The 14,944-nt window shown below is 48.7% G+C and overlaps 1 protein-coding gene across 7 annotated transcripts in view; it reads right to left on the bottom strand.

Moving 5' to 3' along the window:
• Window positions 1-178: 178 nt before the first annotated feature.
• The window catches only part of KDM5C (lysine demethylase 5C), a 31,776-nt gene continuing 17,010 nt past the window's right edge, over window positions 179-14,944 (bottom strand). For 2 of the 7 annotated variants that reach the window (XM_060002303.2, XM_060002305.2), the window contains exons 13-26: window positions 11,038-11,157; window positions 10,734-10,928; window positions 6,267-6,448; window positions 6,053-6,177; window positions 5,777-5,924; window positions 5,053-5,158; window positions 3,972-4,330; window positions 3,226-3,364; window positions 2,550-2,729; window positions 2,257-2,394; window positions 1,471-2,070; window positions 1,113-1,191; window positions 787-986; window positions 179-678 (exon numbers count right to left, since the gene is read on the bottom strand). In XM_060002303.2, the coding sequence (XP_059858286.1) occupies window positions 319-678; window positions 787-986; window positions 1,113-1,191; window positions 1,471-2,070; window positions 2,257-2,394; window positions 2,550-2,729; window positions 3,226-3,364; window positions 3,972-4,330; window positions 5,053-5,158; window positions 5,777-5,924; window positions 6,053-6,177; window positions 6,267-6,448; window positions 10,734-10,928; window positions 11,038-11,157 (2,931 nt within the window). In that variant the 3' untranslated portion in view covers window positions 179-318. Of the gene's footprint in view, window positions 679-786; window positions 987-1,112; window positions 1,196-1,470; window positions 2,071-2,256; window positions 2,395-2,549; window positions 2,730-3,225; window positions 3,365-3,971; window positions 4,331-5,052; window positions 5,159-5,776; window positions 5,925-6,052; window positions 6,178-6,266; window positions 6,449-10,733; window positions 10,929-11,037; window positions 11,158-14,944 lie in introns of all 7 variants that reach the window. The other 5 variants (XM_060002301.2, XM_060002304.2, XM_060002308.2 and 2 more) reach the window with 3 other exon arrangements.

The following is a 14,944-nucleotide window of genomic DNA, read 5'->3' as shown; positions in this document are numbered from 1 at the left end:
TGTCTCTGGAATGGTGCCGGCCCAGCCCCAGCCACCCCCCTGCCCACCTGCCCATCTGTCTATCTGCCTCAGGTGTCTGGGAATGCTGGTTAGAGGCTACCAGGGAGGGGGACTCCAGGGGCCGGCCCCCAGGAGCTGAGGTCTGAACAATACCTTGGAGTCAGAATATAAAAGTCAAGGGACTCGGGGATGGGCTGGGGTGGGGGGGTGGCCATCCCCCCTACTCGCCCACCTCCCAAGAAGCAGGCCTGATGGTCAGAAAGAGGATCCTTGAGGCCAAGGGGTCTCTGTTGGGGTCTGTGCTAGGCTCAGCCACTGTCACAATTGTTGCTGAGGCGGCTGCTGCGGGCAGGGCACGTGCAGCCGGGGAGTCAAAGTGGAGAAAGGGGCCGAGGAGCCTGAACTGGCCCCTAGCGCCGGCTCCAAGCCATTCTGGTTCTCCTGGGTGCCGGGGCTGTCAGTGGTGGGCAGGGGTGGGCCCTCACCCCCAGTCTCCTCCTCCAGCTCCTCCTCCTCCTGGGCCTCCTCGGCCTCTGGCCCTGAGCTCCGTACCCTCTTTGGCTCTAGCTCCTCTCGGGCTGGGTCATCGCCCTCCCCACCCCGATCCACCTTCCGCCGCCGCCGCCTCTCCAGCGCCCGGCCCCGTGCTCGGCTCCCATGGCGCTCTGCCTTCTCCAGCTGTGATCACCAACGGGCAAAGAGAAGTGCGGGACAGTGGTCAGGCCTGGGCTCCCTGCCTGCTTGGCCTGACCTCCCATCCCTGCCCATGATCCCTCCTCTCCTCACCTCCAGAAGTGTGCGGATCCGCTCCAGGTTTGGAGGCTGCCCAGCCTGCAGCAGCTGCCAGATGCTGTGGTTCTCATCCAGGGTCACCTCAAGCAGATCCCCCTCCAACATGAGCTCCTCCAGGGGGGCCCGGGTTGCCTCAGGCAGCTCCAACACAGGGCCAGTCAACTGTGGCAACAGCGAGGACAGCAGCTCCAGGTCTGAGGGGTTGCGGGGACAAGCTGGGTTAGAGGCTGCTCCCGGTCGTACCCCCCACGACAGAGCCGAGGACCACGTGGGTCACTCTGGTGAAATCCAATAAACAGCCTACCCACACCTAAACCTACCTCTCTTACCTGAGCCCTCCCCCGGGGCTACCTTCTCGGGACTGGTCATGCTGTCTCCATTCTCCAGCAACCCCTGCACCTGCCGAAGAGAGCAAGGACAGGTAGCGGTAACTGAAGAACCAGGCCCGATTGCTCCCCCACAACCTCAGACTTGGGACCCTCCACCTCCGGGAGGAGGGCAGACACAGGCTGCCGGCATGGAGCATTGCAGGGATCTGGAGAGGAGGCAGAACGGGGCAGGGAGGCCAGGCCAAAGGAGACCAAAAGTCATAGAGCAGGGACAGGGCTGGAGCCTAAGTAAGGGTGAGGGCTAGGAGACAGGAATTTGAGGGCGAAAGAGCTGGGCTGTGCAGCTCACCTTAGGCATATCCTTGCCACTGCCTTCTCTGACAGGGTCAGAGGCAGGGGCTGAAGGGTAGGTAGGGGGCTCCTCGGGCCTGGGTTCAGCCTGCAGCCGCTGGCGAAGCTCGGCCAGCCGTCCCAACACAGCAGTCACATCCTCAGAGGCCAGAGCCTGCCTGGCACGGCCTTGCCAGCTGATGGCCCTCTCTGTGAGGCACTGCAGGGCCTCACCCTCAGGCAGCCGCACAGGCAGTCTCTGCAGCGCTACCAGCAGTGCCAGGATGGTCTCCAGGCGTGGGCGCCGTGAGCGCATGCACAGCGGACACAAGAATTTGGTGTCCCACTCCCACCAGGCCAGCAGTGGGGATGAGGTGGGACTGGGCCTTGGGGAACTGAGGAGGCGGGGTACCGACACACATCGCCCATGGAACCAGTCCTGACACAGGTCACACTGCAGAGCTCCCACCCCAGCTGGCACCTGCCCACACACACAGATGGAGGTTGCAGAGGAAGCTGTGGTTGATGATGCCAGTGGACTGGGCTTGGCGGAGTTGGTGCGACGCAGCTGCAGAATTCCCTCCTTCTCCTTCTGTTCCCCCTCCTTGAAGGCCACGATCTGCCGTGCCCAGGACAGGGGAGGAGAGGTCAGCACCCCAACCCTCCTTCTCTGGCACCATGAATACCCCACTCCCAAACCAGGAGAACTGAGGCCCAGGGAGCAAGCAGTCTGCTGCTCATGGCCACCTGGCTCAGACACTATTGTCACCAGGCTCTTCTCCCCATCTGGGCCCAAGCTCCTTACCACAGAGCCTGGGTCCCTGAGGTCCTGCGCAGACAGCCCCAGCAACTCTGTGTCAGATTTGTACAACCCCAGCTCCTTCTCCATCCACCGGCTGCGCTTGGTGCTGTCTGAGCCGGCGTCTGCACATGGGCAGAGCACCTGAGGCAAGCAGACAAAGGAGGAATGTCCAGGCTTCCCCTCACTCCCACCCCCTCCCTCCCCTGCCCAGCACCCCCAAAGCCCCACTCATATGAGCTGTCTCAACAGCTGGGCCAGAGGCAGGAGAGGCTGTGGGTCAGGGTCCTAGGCCTCACCTCCAGCAGAGTGTAGCAAGAATTCTTCTTGAGAAAGGTCTTGGAGGCCTTCTCCCTCCAGGAGTGCGCCGTCAGTACCTGCAGCTCTAGCTGTCTCAGCTCCTCCAACCCCACAGGTAGGTCCCGGCCAACAGCCACCAGGCCCTCCAAGTCATCCAGGCAGGGGTAGTGATCACCATTCTGGGACAGGGGCAAGAGAAAGCTCAGTTCAACTTGCCAACATCTATGATGCTACTCTGTGCCTGGCCCTGAGCTGGGAAGACAGACTGGAATCAGTCTTGAGGCAGAAAAAACAGGGATCATCCTAAGGAAGGCACACCCACCTGGCTCTCTCTTACAACTCCTACATCCATTGGCTCAGCCTCTGGATATCCAGTCAGTCCCCAGGACCACCAGACTAGTTATTTTGTTGTGGTTTGCCTCTTCTATCCTCCCTGCCCCCCACCATTCTCATCCTAACCAGCATCCTAACTTCCCTCAGGCCAGCCTTGCAACCCTTCTTCACAATGCTCACCAAGCACGTTTTGCCTCCTCACGATGTGCTGTGACCCCTTCCTCTCTCTAGCCAACCCAACTCAACCCAGCGCAAGGCAATGTATGCCATCTCTCCCAGCTGGACTGAAGGTGTCGGGTAAACGGGGCGGGGGCGGGGGGGGGTGTGCAACAGGGTCCTCACTTGGATCTCGTCCACATCAGCAATCCAGGCCCGGGCCTTAGCAAGAGCCTCCTTGAGAGCCTGGATGTTGGGCAGGTGAACAGGGATGTTTTCTGCCTCATGAATTATGGCCTCAAGCGTGGCTGGTGGATGCTTCTGCCTAAAGGTAGGGAAAAGAGAGGCCTCAGTGTGGGGTGGTCTGCCTAACCAGAAGCCCAGCCTGACTTCCAGATACAGCGATATGAGCCCCTGGGGCTGCTGCTTGGGCCTATTTGCTTGTATTCTGCCTACGCATGGCTGTCAGTCCCTGCTTGCTCCAGATTGCACGCACCCAACTTCTGCCATACCTCCATGCCTCTGCTTGTCCACCAGTCTGTCAGCCTGTTGGCAGTGCCTACACACACAACCTGCAGTATTAACCTGGTGCTGCACTTTGTCAGATTGTCCCATGCATGGTGTCTTTCTACTGACACCTGTCCATCTGCCTTTTGGTACTTGTGCTTGTGAGTGTGTGCACACGTCAGCCTGTGGAGCTAGTCCTCTATATAGCTCTGTATCTGTCCATCTCTGCTTCTCCGTAAGACTATCTCTGCCTCTACGTGTACTATGGAGTTTAAAAAAAAAGATAGGAAACAAAAAAGGCGAGGATAGTCAATACACCAACACAGGAGTCTGGTGCCCAAGGCCACCCATGGGAATCATCTTCAGCTTCTCTGCTAAACTTTGAAGGTTGCGGTAGAGCAGGGAGGGGAAGAAGCTAGACCCACCTGGCCTCCAGGCAGAGATGGGCCTTCTCCTCCCAGCGTTCAGCAATGGTCAGTAGCTCCTGCAGTTCAGCTCGGGCCTTGTCCACAGCAGGGCTAGGGGCTACACTGGCACCCGCGACCAACAGTCCCCGCATGACAGCCAGGGTGCCCCTTCGGGCTGAGGGGGCCAGTGTGCGTTTCATCTCATCCAGCCATCGCGCCTGTTCCACCTGCCGCTGGAGCTGCTGGGCCTCAGGTACCTCCACCCCCAGCTGCCGCCCTCTCTCCAGCAGGGACTGCAGGAGCCCCGGACTGGAGGGCAATGAGGCCAGGGCCTCACGGGCTTCAACCTGGTAGGCTTCCACCTGTTCCAGAATACCCTACCAGGACACAGATAAAGAACAAAATCCTCAGCAGGGCTCACACAGAAGTTCCACCACTACGTACCCCTGCCCTACCTACCTTCTTACCCTCCAGTAATTGCGAGGAGAGCCTAGCACGGGCTGGGCTCTCTTCCTTTGCCAGGCCCTAAGCAGTGGTTCCCAACACTCACTGCCCGATAGAATACCCTGTGGCATCTGTTAAAATGCAGATCTCTGGGTCCACTCCTTGAGATTCTTAATAGGGGTTGGTCAGGAGCCTGTGCTTTATTTAAGTCCCCAGAGGATTTTGATGTATAGCATCAGGAGACCCTCTGTCCTAAAAATGCTCTGCTATGCTTGGCCTTCTCACAATCTCTACACTCATACTGGTGTCCACTGCCCTCTCCATCCCACTCCTCTACCTTCCTGAACTTGACTCAGCTTTCCAGGCCCACAAACATCCTTGTTACTTCCTTTCTCCTCTTCCACCTCCACCAGGAAACCTTCCCTTGACTATGCATCCTGTACCTGTACCCTTGTCACCTGCCCCTCAAATCCCATTTCTAAGAGGCAATTTGCTAAAAACCCGTTGCCTCTTACCTCCTGTTATTCTCACATGTGCATCCTGTCTTGCCCAAATACTTGCAACTTTTGAAAGAAGCCAAGAATGGCCTACTGCTCAGGTCCCCCAACCCCCCACCCCGATCCCTCAGCAGCACTTCAAGTCCACCCTTCCTCACCTTGACATCCCCAATCTGGTGCATGGCACAAGGCAGGTTGTTCATCTGGTCCAGAAAGGCTCGGAGCTCAGCCAGGGTCATCTGTAGACCAGCCACCCTGTAGGGGCTATGGAGTTTCACATGTAGGGTTTCAAGTCCAAACCCAGTCCCCTCCCTCCATCTCTGTGCTAAGGCCCAACACCTTTCCTCATCCCTGCCCACCTTGACCTCTCATACTTCACAGTTCCCCACAAATGCCCAGGTTAGAGGGAGGGTTTTAAGATACATGCAAGTTCATATGATGGGGGGAAAGAATTAGAAGAGAGGAATATATATTTGGTGGGGGAAGCTTAGAAATTGATGGTAACAGAAGCTGGACAATTTTAATCCATCTTCTACTGTGAACTCTATGATCAGTTTATGCTTCTGTGTCCTTTTCTTGTCCCTAAACCTCCCACAACACCTCCCTGCCCACAAAATCCCTCGGCCTCTCTGAAATCAGTACCTTCAGGTACTGATAAAAAGAAACATTCCTAGCTTTCTTAGCACTGGGGCGCTCCCCTCCATTCTAGTTGCCTGGTCTCCTTGCCCTCCCCAACGCCTCCAACTGCAGTGCTTGTCAGCTTCCTGCTGATGTCATCTGCCTAATGGTACTCAGAGTCCACCCCTCCCCCCGCCATAGTCCTTCTCCTAGGTGCTGGCTCCTCAGCAGGCTACCTGTGCCCAACGCCTCATGCTTCCATACCCAGCTTCCTGGCCGCTGACCAGCCCCAGAGCCCGGGACACGCAAGCCTCTGCCTCGCTCAGGCAGTTCTTTAGTCGCTGCAGCAGCTCACTGTTAGGAAATCTCCGCTCACGGGCCTCAGACTCTAGTGCCCTCAGCTCTTCAAGGCCTGGAGAGAGAATGAGAGCAGCAAGGAGTAGGCAGTATTGAGTAAAGGCAGAGGAAGCGGGTGGGGGAGTACAGAAGAAAAGGGAATAGAACTTGCCTGTGGAGTCCCTCCGTCCCCCCATCACTCACTGCGCTTCCGCCCATCCTCCACCTCCAGGGCCACTCGCACTTTGTTGGCCCAGGTGTCAAAGGACTCAGCCCGGACCTTCAGCTTATGGAGCATGGCAGGGAGCTCATCCAAGGTGTACCGATATCTGGAGGAAGAGGGCAGGGAAGAGCACATCTGGCCCAGTTCTGCATCCCCCTCCTCAGCCCACTTCCTCCAGGTAGGCCCCCTGCTCACCGCAGGTACTGCCGGCTACTGGAGCACTTGCAGAGGTCATTGATGTGGGAAAGGCAGACAAGGCCGTCTGGGCAGTCATAGCAGGCTAGGGCTGATAGAAAGCACGTGGTCTTGCACTTGATGCACTGGCGCTCATCATCCGGGAGCAGCTCAAAAGCCTCTCGCTCAGCTTCCGTGATGCCCTGGGGGTGTTCATTATATAGAACAAGAAGAGGGCTACAGAAACCCCTAACTCAGCCACCACTGAGCCCCACAGTAGACTCACTGAGCCCCACATTAGACTCAAATCTGTGCTAAGAGCTGTGGGGGAGACAAAACTCCACAGAGCACACTGCCTTTGTGAAGTCCAAACTCTCAAAGCTGGGGGAATCACATGAAGCAGGGTAAGATCAGTGTGGGCTGAGAGGGAGAAAAATCAGGTAAGATTCAGATCAGCAGAAAGGACCTTCGGGGTGAGAGAAGGTGAGGAAAGTGGTGGACCAAGGCACCAGAGAGATGGCAATATGTGGAAGTGGCCAAGAGAAGTGCCATGTACTGGGGAATAATGCTAGCTTCCAGGCACTCAGCGCCCACTGTGTTCCAGGCACTGTGCTGGCTGCTTTATCAGCACACTGCACACACATCTATAACTTAGAGAAATAAACTCTACGTGCTTCTGTTCAGTGTTTAAAGATACAATTTTTCTCCCCCAAAAAACATGGCCTCCAAACCTAAGCCAATGACTTTATCTGTTGATTAGATGAAGAAAAAGCAATCCCTTCCAAAAATGGAGGAAAAGCCAGCTATCTTGGAGTAATTGAAAGACAATATAATGCTATACATTATGGGCAATTTTAGGGATTTTAGAGGGAAATCTTGATTCTAACGTTTTTGTCTTCTATACCAACCTAACTTCTGCGTAAGTCCATTGTACATTACAAATCCCACTCCGCCACAAATGCGCTCTGCACATTACAAATCCTGCTCATGAGTCCACTGCACATTACAAACCTAGCTGCGTTGATATTGAGTAAATTATTTAAACCTCTCTGGGTTTCAGTTTCCCTGCTTTGTAAAATGGAGACAATAGTACTATCCTCATTGGGTCGTTATGAGGATTAACAAAGGTAAAGTGACTAAGGACCTAGAAAAGTATCTTAGCACTTAGAATAGTGGAACTACAAAAGGCCCTGAACAGCCAAAGTAATCTTGAGGAAGAAAAACAAAGCTGGGGGTATGAAGTTTCCTGATTTCAAACTATATTACAAGGCTGTAGTAATCAAAACAGTATGGTAATGGCATAAAAACAGACCAATGGACAGAATTAAGCCCAAAAATAAACTCTCGTATATATAGTTAACTAATATTTGGCAAAGAAGCCAAGAATACTCAATGGGGAAAGGATAGTCTCTTTGATAACTGGTCCTGGGAAAACTGGATAATCATATGCGGAAGAATGAAACTGGACCTTTATCTTATATCACTCACAAAAATTAACTTGAAATGGATTAAAGACTTAAACATAAGACCTGAAACCATAAAACTCCTAGAAGAAAATATAGGGAAAATGTTCCTGGACATTGGTCTTAGCAATGATTTCTTGTACATGATACCTAAAAAGCACAAGCAACAAAAGCAAAAATAAATAAGTGGGACTACATCGAACTAAAAAGCATCTGCACAGCAAAAGAAACTATCAACAAAATCAAAAGGCAACCCATGGAACGGGAGAGAATATTCGCAAACTGTCTATCTGCTAAAGGGTTAATATCCAAAATATATAAAGGAATCATACAACTCAACAGCAAAAAACCAAACAATCCGAATAAAAATTGGGCAAAGGACCTGAATAGACGTTTTTCCAAAGAAGACATACAAATGGCCAATAGGTACATGAAAAGATGTGCAACATCACTAATCATCAGGGAATGCAAATCAAAACCATAATTATCACCTCACACCTGTCAGAATGGCTTATTATCAAAAAGACAAGAGATAACAAGTGTTGGAGAGAATGTGGAGACAAAGGAACCTTTGTGCACTGCGGTGGGAATGCGAATTGGTGCAGTCACTTTGGAAAACAGTATGAAGGTTCCTCAAAAAATTAAAAATAGAACTACCATATGATCCAGAAATCCCTCTTCTGGGTATATATCCAAAGGAAATGAAACCAGGATCTCAAGGAGATATCTGCACTCCCATGTTGACTGCAGCATTATTCACAATAGCCAAAATATGGAAATAACCTAGGAGTCCATTAGTGGATGAATGGATAAGTATGTGGGATGTGTGTGTGTGTGTGTGTGTGTGTGTGTGTGTGTGTGTGTGTGTATTCATACATACACATATAAAATGGAATATTATTCAGCCATAAGACATAAATCCTGCTATTTGTAACAACATGGATGGACCTTGAGGACATTATACTAAGTCAAACAAATCAGACAAAAAAGACAAGTATTATAGGATATCACTTATATATGGAATCTAAAAAAGCCAAACTCATAGAAACAGAGTAGTGGGAGTTCCCTGGTGGCCTAGTGGTTAGGATTCCGGGCTTTCACTGCCAAGGCCTGGGTTCAGTCCCTGGTCAGGGAACTGAGATCCTGCAAGCCAGCTTGCAATGCAGCCAGAAAGAAAAAAAAAAGAAAGAAACAGTAGCATGGTGGTGGCCAAGGGCTAGGGAGGTAGGGAAAATATGGAGACGCTGCTCAAAGGATACAAACTTCCAGTTAGAAGATAAATAAGTTTGGGGGATCCAATGTACAACATGATGACTATAGGAGGGGAAAAAAGAATAGGTGCCCAACAAATATTTACTGATATTGGCTCTAATCTTCAGATAAGGATACCTATTTCACAGGCCTGTCTCATTTTGCTAAGGAGGAAACTAAGTCTCAGAGAGAGTAACTTGCCCAAAGTGAGAATCTGCCTGCAGCCTATTTTGATTCTGAAGCCAGAGAATGCTGCTAAAAGGATGAAGCCCCTAGGTATTCTTGGATCATGGACTCCTTTGAGAACTGGATGCAAGCTATGAGCCCTCTCCCCAGAAAAGGACTCAAACACACACACACACAATCTTTTACAGAATTTATGGGGTCCAGAACCCTTCTCCTTAGGTAAGGGCCAAGTGTAAAGAATTCTGAGTGTTAGGATGGAAACATCTTTTCCCACCTTGCTTTGACTCCTTCTGTAGTGTAGCACAGCCCCAGAGTGATCATCCAATAACAGTACTGAACACAGAGAGCAAATGATGCCTAGAAAAGCCCAGGGGCTCACCAACTAATACCACAGACTGACAGGCCCCAGACTTCCAACACTTACCATAGCTGCAATTCTCCTTACAACCCATGCTCATAGGAAAGTTATAAATGAGCTTTAAAATAAAGTATTACCCTAACTTTTCTTATTTTAAGAAAAGGGATCCAGCAAGGGATTCCTCAGGACCAGCATTCCTTTGTAATCCTATGGAGGACTCTCACTAAGTCAACTCCCTAACTGGACAAGTTTGGAGCTTTAAAAAGGCAGCTGGGGCTTCCCTGGTGGCGCAGTGGTTGAGAGTCCGCCTGCCGATGCAGGGAACACGGGTTCATGCCCCGGTCTGGGAGGATCCCACATGCCGCGGAGCGGCTAGGCCCGTGAGCCATGGCCACTGAGCCTGCACGTCTGGAGCCTGTGCTCCGCAATGGGAGAGGCCACAACAGTGAGAGGCCCACGTACCACATTAAAAAAAAAAAAAAAAGAAGGCAGCTAAACTACATGAATAGCGGTGCCACTCATCTACAAACCAAACTGACATGTTATGAGAAATCTATTAAAGGAAGACCGCCTTCTACTCAGTAATATTAACCTAGTTTGAGCTACTGAACTATATGAGTGTAATAAAATGGCATTTCTTAAGAAATGTTCCATATTTCTATCATTTTCTTCATGTACTAATATTACCAATAATAGCATCTGCTACACTGCAAGTGCAGCAATAGATGCTTTGACATAAATCACCTTACTCAAGCTTTACAACCACTCTGCAAGTGAGGTATTTATTCCCATTTTACAGAGTGGGAAAGTGAGACTATGAGAGGTTAACTAACTTGAAAAGGTTATCCAGCTTACCAGCAAGTGGGGGTTTCATATGTCAGTTGGTCTTGGGTTATTTAAATAATGATGCAATAACATCAGTAGCAATAACAGCACCTGCTATGGGTCACTTACTTAACAAACATCTTAAATCCACTCAACTATCCCAAAAAAAAGCACTATTATCATCCCCATTTTTTTTCAGATGGGGATACTGATGCTCAGTAAAGTAAATTAACTTACTAACAGTTATTAGTAAATGGTAGAGAATGGAATTGTAGTTTCCAATCCAGATGTGTCTAGTTCTTTTCACTACTCCCTAAGAGAAGTGGCTACATCTTCTACTTCTTCCTCCCCCCCACCTCTGCCAGACTAGGGCACCCAATCCAGGGCACTCTCCCCACCACCCACCTTCTCTAGCAGGGCCTTTCGTAGACGCCGCTCCTCCTGAACCATGATGAACATCTCCTTATGCACAGCTGCTGCCAGGTTCAGGTCCAGCTTCTCTGGACAGGCAGCCATCTTGCAGATGAGTTCCTCATGGGAGAAGACACAGTATCTTCGGAGCCGGCGGTAGTGCTCAATGCACTGGCGCCCAGCTGGCAGCTGTGGACAGGTTCAAGGTTGAGTATGGCCAAGTCTGGAGGCAATGGTGCCTCAGCCTCCCCACAACCCTCCTGCTTCTCCCTGCCATCCCATCACACTCCAGACTCACCCAGTCAGCAGTGCAAAAGTTGACAGCCTCAGCAAAGTTGTAGCCTTGGTTAAAGCCACTGTGGTAAGCACGAGGGAAGGTAATGACAAATTCTCCTGCACACTGGTTTGTGCGGACAACCTGAGGAAGAAAAGCCAAGGTCATTGAGACAGAGATCTAAGTCCAGGGTTCTTAAGGAGAAGAAGGAAAGTCTCAGGGAACACAGTCTGACAACAGATTCCCAGACCCTCCAACTCCGAAAGAAAGGACCATTGGTCTCTGCTCTCAAGGTTTTGATTTGTGATGACAGGAAAATTTGAGTCAAAAGCAGGAAATGTACATATACCAAAATATTTCAACTTCCCTAATAATTTTTTTTTTTTTTTTTTTTTTTTGCGGTACGCAGGCCTCTCACTGTTGTGGCCTCTCCCGTTGCGGAGCACAGGCTCTGGACGCGCAGGCTCAGTGGCCATGGCTCACGGGCCTAGCCGCTCCGCGGCATGTGGGATCTTCCCGGACCGGGGCACGAACCCGTGTCCCCTGCATCAGCAGGCAGACTCTCAACCACTGCGCCACCAGGGAGGCCCCCTAATAATTTTTTAAAAATTCAAAACATCACTTTTCATTAAGCTGGACATGTTTTTTCATTAATTTTTGTTACCAGTCATGTAAGCAGTTTCAAGAACCAAGTGGTTCTGTAAGATTTGTTATAAAGTCAGCAGACCCGGGGCTTCCCTAAATAACATGCTTCTAGACTATATTAAAAATAGCCTCCTATGTCTCAATTTGCTTACTTTTCTGTGTATTAGTAATTTAATCCCAACCTTTTGGACAAGTGTCCAACTTTCCTCTCTCCTATCACTTTTCACCTTTCTGTAGCAGTCTCTCATGGAGCCTTATGATCTGTTTCAATTGGGACCAGCTGCCCTCCCTGGATTGTCACTCTCCCACGACAGATCTCCTGTTTCCTAGATCCCATGTCTTCCTCTTTCTTGGTTTGTTCCTTTGCTGTGCTTAAGCACATCGTCCAACAGCTTCCTGAGAAATGGTGGGAAGAACTTTTTAAAAAAATGCCTCTATTCTACTCTCAACCTTGATAATCTGACTGCCCATAAAATTCTAAGTTGAAAATCATTTTGGAAAAAAAAAAAAAGAAAGAAAGAAAATAATTTTGAAGGCATGGCTCTAGTCTTCTAGATTCCAGTGTTGCTTTTGAAGTCTAAAGCTGTTCTGACTCCTAATGTTTTGAATGAAACCTGTTTTCTCTCTCAGAAAGCTTGTAGGAGTCTTCTGGTCCCATTGTTTGATATGAAAATTCACCAGGTATACCTTGGTGTGGATCTATTTGCATTCATGTACTCGGTAGGCCCTCTGATTCTGGAAACTGTCATTCAGTTCAGGGAAATTTTCTTGAACAATTTCTTAACAATTTGATCCTTTCAGTTTTCATTTATTCTCTTTTCAGAGAGAATTGTTTGAATATTGAACCCCCAGAACAAATTCTCTAACTTTTTCTACCTTTTTCCATCTTTATCTTTCTATTCTATTTTCTGGGAGATCTCCTTAACTGTTTATCTTCTAAGCTTTTTATTTTTTTTTCGTCTTCCACTTTTGCTATCTTAATTTTCGTTCTCAGCATGTTCTTTTAAAATAGCACCCTGTTCTTATTTTATGTTTGCAATATATGCTCATCTCTGAAGGTATTAATAAGGTTTCTTTTCCTTTTCTTTTTGAAGTTTACTTCTCCCTGCCTAGCCTCTGTTTGTCCAAGCTGCTTTTTTACTATTTGGTTCTACTTTGTTTATTCTAGAATTTTCTCAGTTGTCTGTTAATCTGTGGCTATCTAGTTATATTCAAGAGTAAGAAATGAAAAGGCTAAATGAAAGTTCTGAGTACAGAGGTGAAGTTTGTCAACTGTGAGCCACTGTAGAGTGAAACCACTTAGTTTGGGAAACTCTAGGTCTTTCCTTTTGGGCCAGTCAGATTCCCCAGAGAAAACTCCTATTTTTTTGCCTGAAGGAAAAAGGTCTGGCTTGCTATTGTTCTAAGAGCCAAGTGGAGGAAGATGGCTGGGAACCTCAGCATTCAGTAGGTATACAGTGAATCCTACTAGTTTCACTATACTTCTACTCTCAACTGTACCTAGAAGACCTCAATCCAGAGATCTATTTCAACCTCTTTGAAAGTAAATCTCACAGTCTTTTGCTAGAGTGAGGGAGGGTCACGTTTCCAGCTGCCCAGTGTGGGTGAGGATCCCATAGCTGCTGCTTTTTAAAAATATTTATTTATTTATTTATTTATGGCTGCTTTGGGTCTTCGTTGCTGCACGTGGGCTACTCTTTGTTGCGGTGCTTGGGCTTCTTATTGCGGTGGCTTCTCTTGTTGTGGAGCACAGGCTCTAGGCGCGTAGGCTTCAGTAGTTGTGGCATGCGGGCTCAGTAGTTGTGGCACACGGGCTCAGCAGTTGTGGCACACGGGCTTAGTTGCTCCGCAGCATGTGGGATCTTCCCAGACCAGGGCTTGAACCCATGTCCCCTGCACTGGCAGGTGGATTCTTAACCACTGTGCCACCAGGGAAGTCCCTCCCATAGCTTCTTATATAAATATGAACCACTCTTTATTTTTACCCCATTTGTCTTTACTCCCTGGTCTTTACTCCCTGGAATGTCTGCTGCAACCAACTACTGAACCCTTGGGGGGTACTGAGGTATAAATCAGATTGGTTCTCAGATATTCCAGAACTGGCTTAAGATTCAGTTTTCTTATTTGTTTCCTAGTTTCAAGAATTTTGTTTATCATGGTCTCTTTTCTTGTTTTCCCCATCTCTGTGATTTTTTTTTTTAACCTTAAAAAAAAATCACTTTGTGGCATTTTGTGAAGTTTCAGTAAGGAATGGAAGTAGCCATGTGTACGTTTAATTAGCTGTCTTTACCAAGAAGTCTTGCAAAGTTTTTTAAAATGAACATTCCATGCTGATGAAGACACAGTGAAATAAGTACAGTGCTGTTATGGGGACCAATAACTTCTCTCTGGAAAGCAAAATCGCTGACACATAACCAAAAACCTAAAATGTTTATAGCCTTCAACCCAACAATTCATCTGCTAGGGTACTAGACTAATGAGGAGAGAATCAGCATCCTAACAATACTGAATCTGCACATTTATTCAGGCCATGTATCAGTTCCCACTTCCAGTACATTTTCTTCTCAAATCTTTCCCTACTTAGAGGCAACATCAGTATTTACTGCTTGTACTACTGCACTGGCCCCCATTACCAACCACTAGAATTGTCTTCCCCAACCAAAATGCAAACCTGATTATGTAATGTCCCTGTTGAGAACCCCTCACTTGAATCCCCATAACTACATGATAAAGCCACGGCCCCAATAGGCAAACTCTTACTCTTCCTTCAAGTGTCACCACTTCTACAAATGCTTTCCTGACCTCCCCCCGCCGCCCCTACTTCCTAATGACCCAGTCTGTTGTCCTTTTGTAGCACCTCTAATATTTTATTCCAGTTGTTTACTCACCTTTGTCCTCTACTCAACTGCACATGACTAAAGGCAGGGATTAGTTTATTTGCTTTCAGGGTGCTGACCAGAGGTCCTGCACACAGAGGGAGTTCTAGCAGTATTTGCTGAATGATCTAGTCCCAGCCTTAATTTTACAGATGTGAAAACTGAGTCCCACAGAAGCCTCAAGTAGCAGAGCCAGAAATAGAACCTAATGCACCCTCATTTTGGCAATGTCACTTTACTGTTTCCTATGCAGTTTTTTTTAGAAAGCTCTCCTCACATTCTGCAGCTATTAAAAAATGACCCAAAAGTCCATCAACTGGTGAATGGACAAACAAAATGTAGTATATCCATACAATATAATATTATTCCATCACAAAAGGGAATGAAGTTCTGAAGCAAGCTATAACATA

Source organism: Delphinus delphis, chromosome X (genome assembly GCF_949987515.2).
Source record: "Delphinus delphis chromosome X, mDelDel1.2, whole genome shotgun sequence".
Classification (NCBI taxonomy): domain Eukaryota; kingdom Metazoa; phylum Chordata; class Mammalia; order Artiodactyla; family Delphinidae; genus Delphinus; species Delphinus delphis.
The sequence above is the reverse complement of the archived record's forward strand: the minus strand, read 5'-3'. Positions and strand labels throughout refer to the sequence as shown.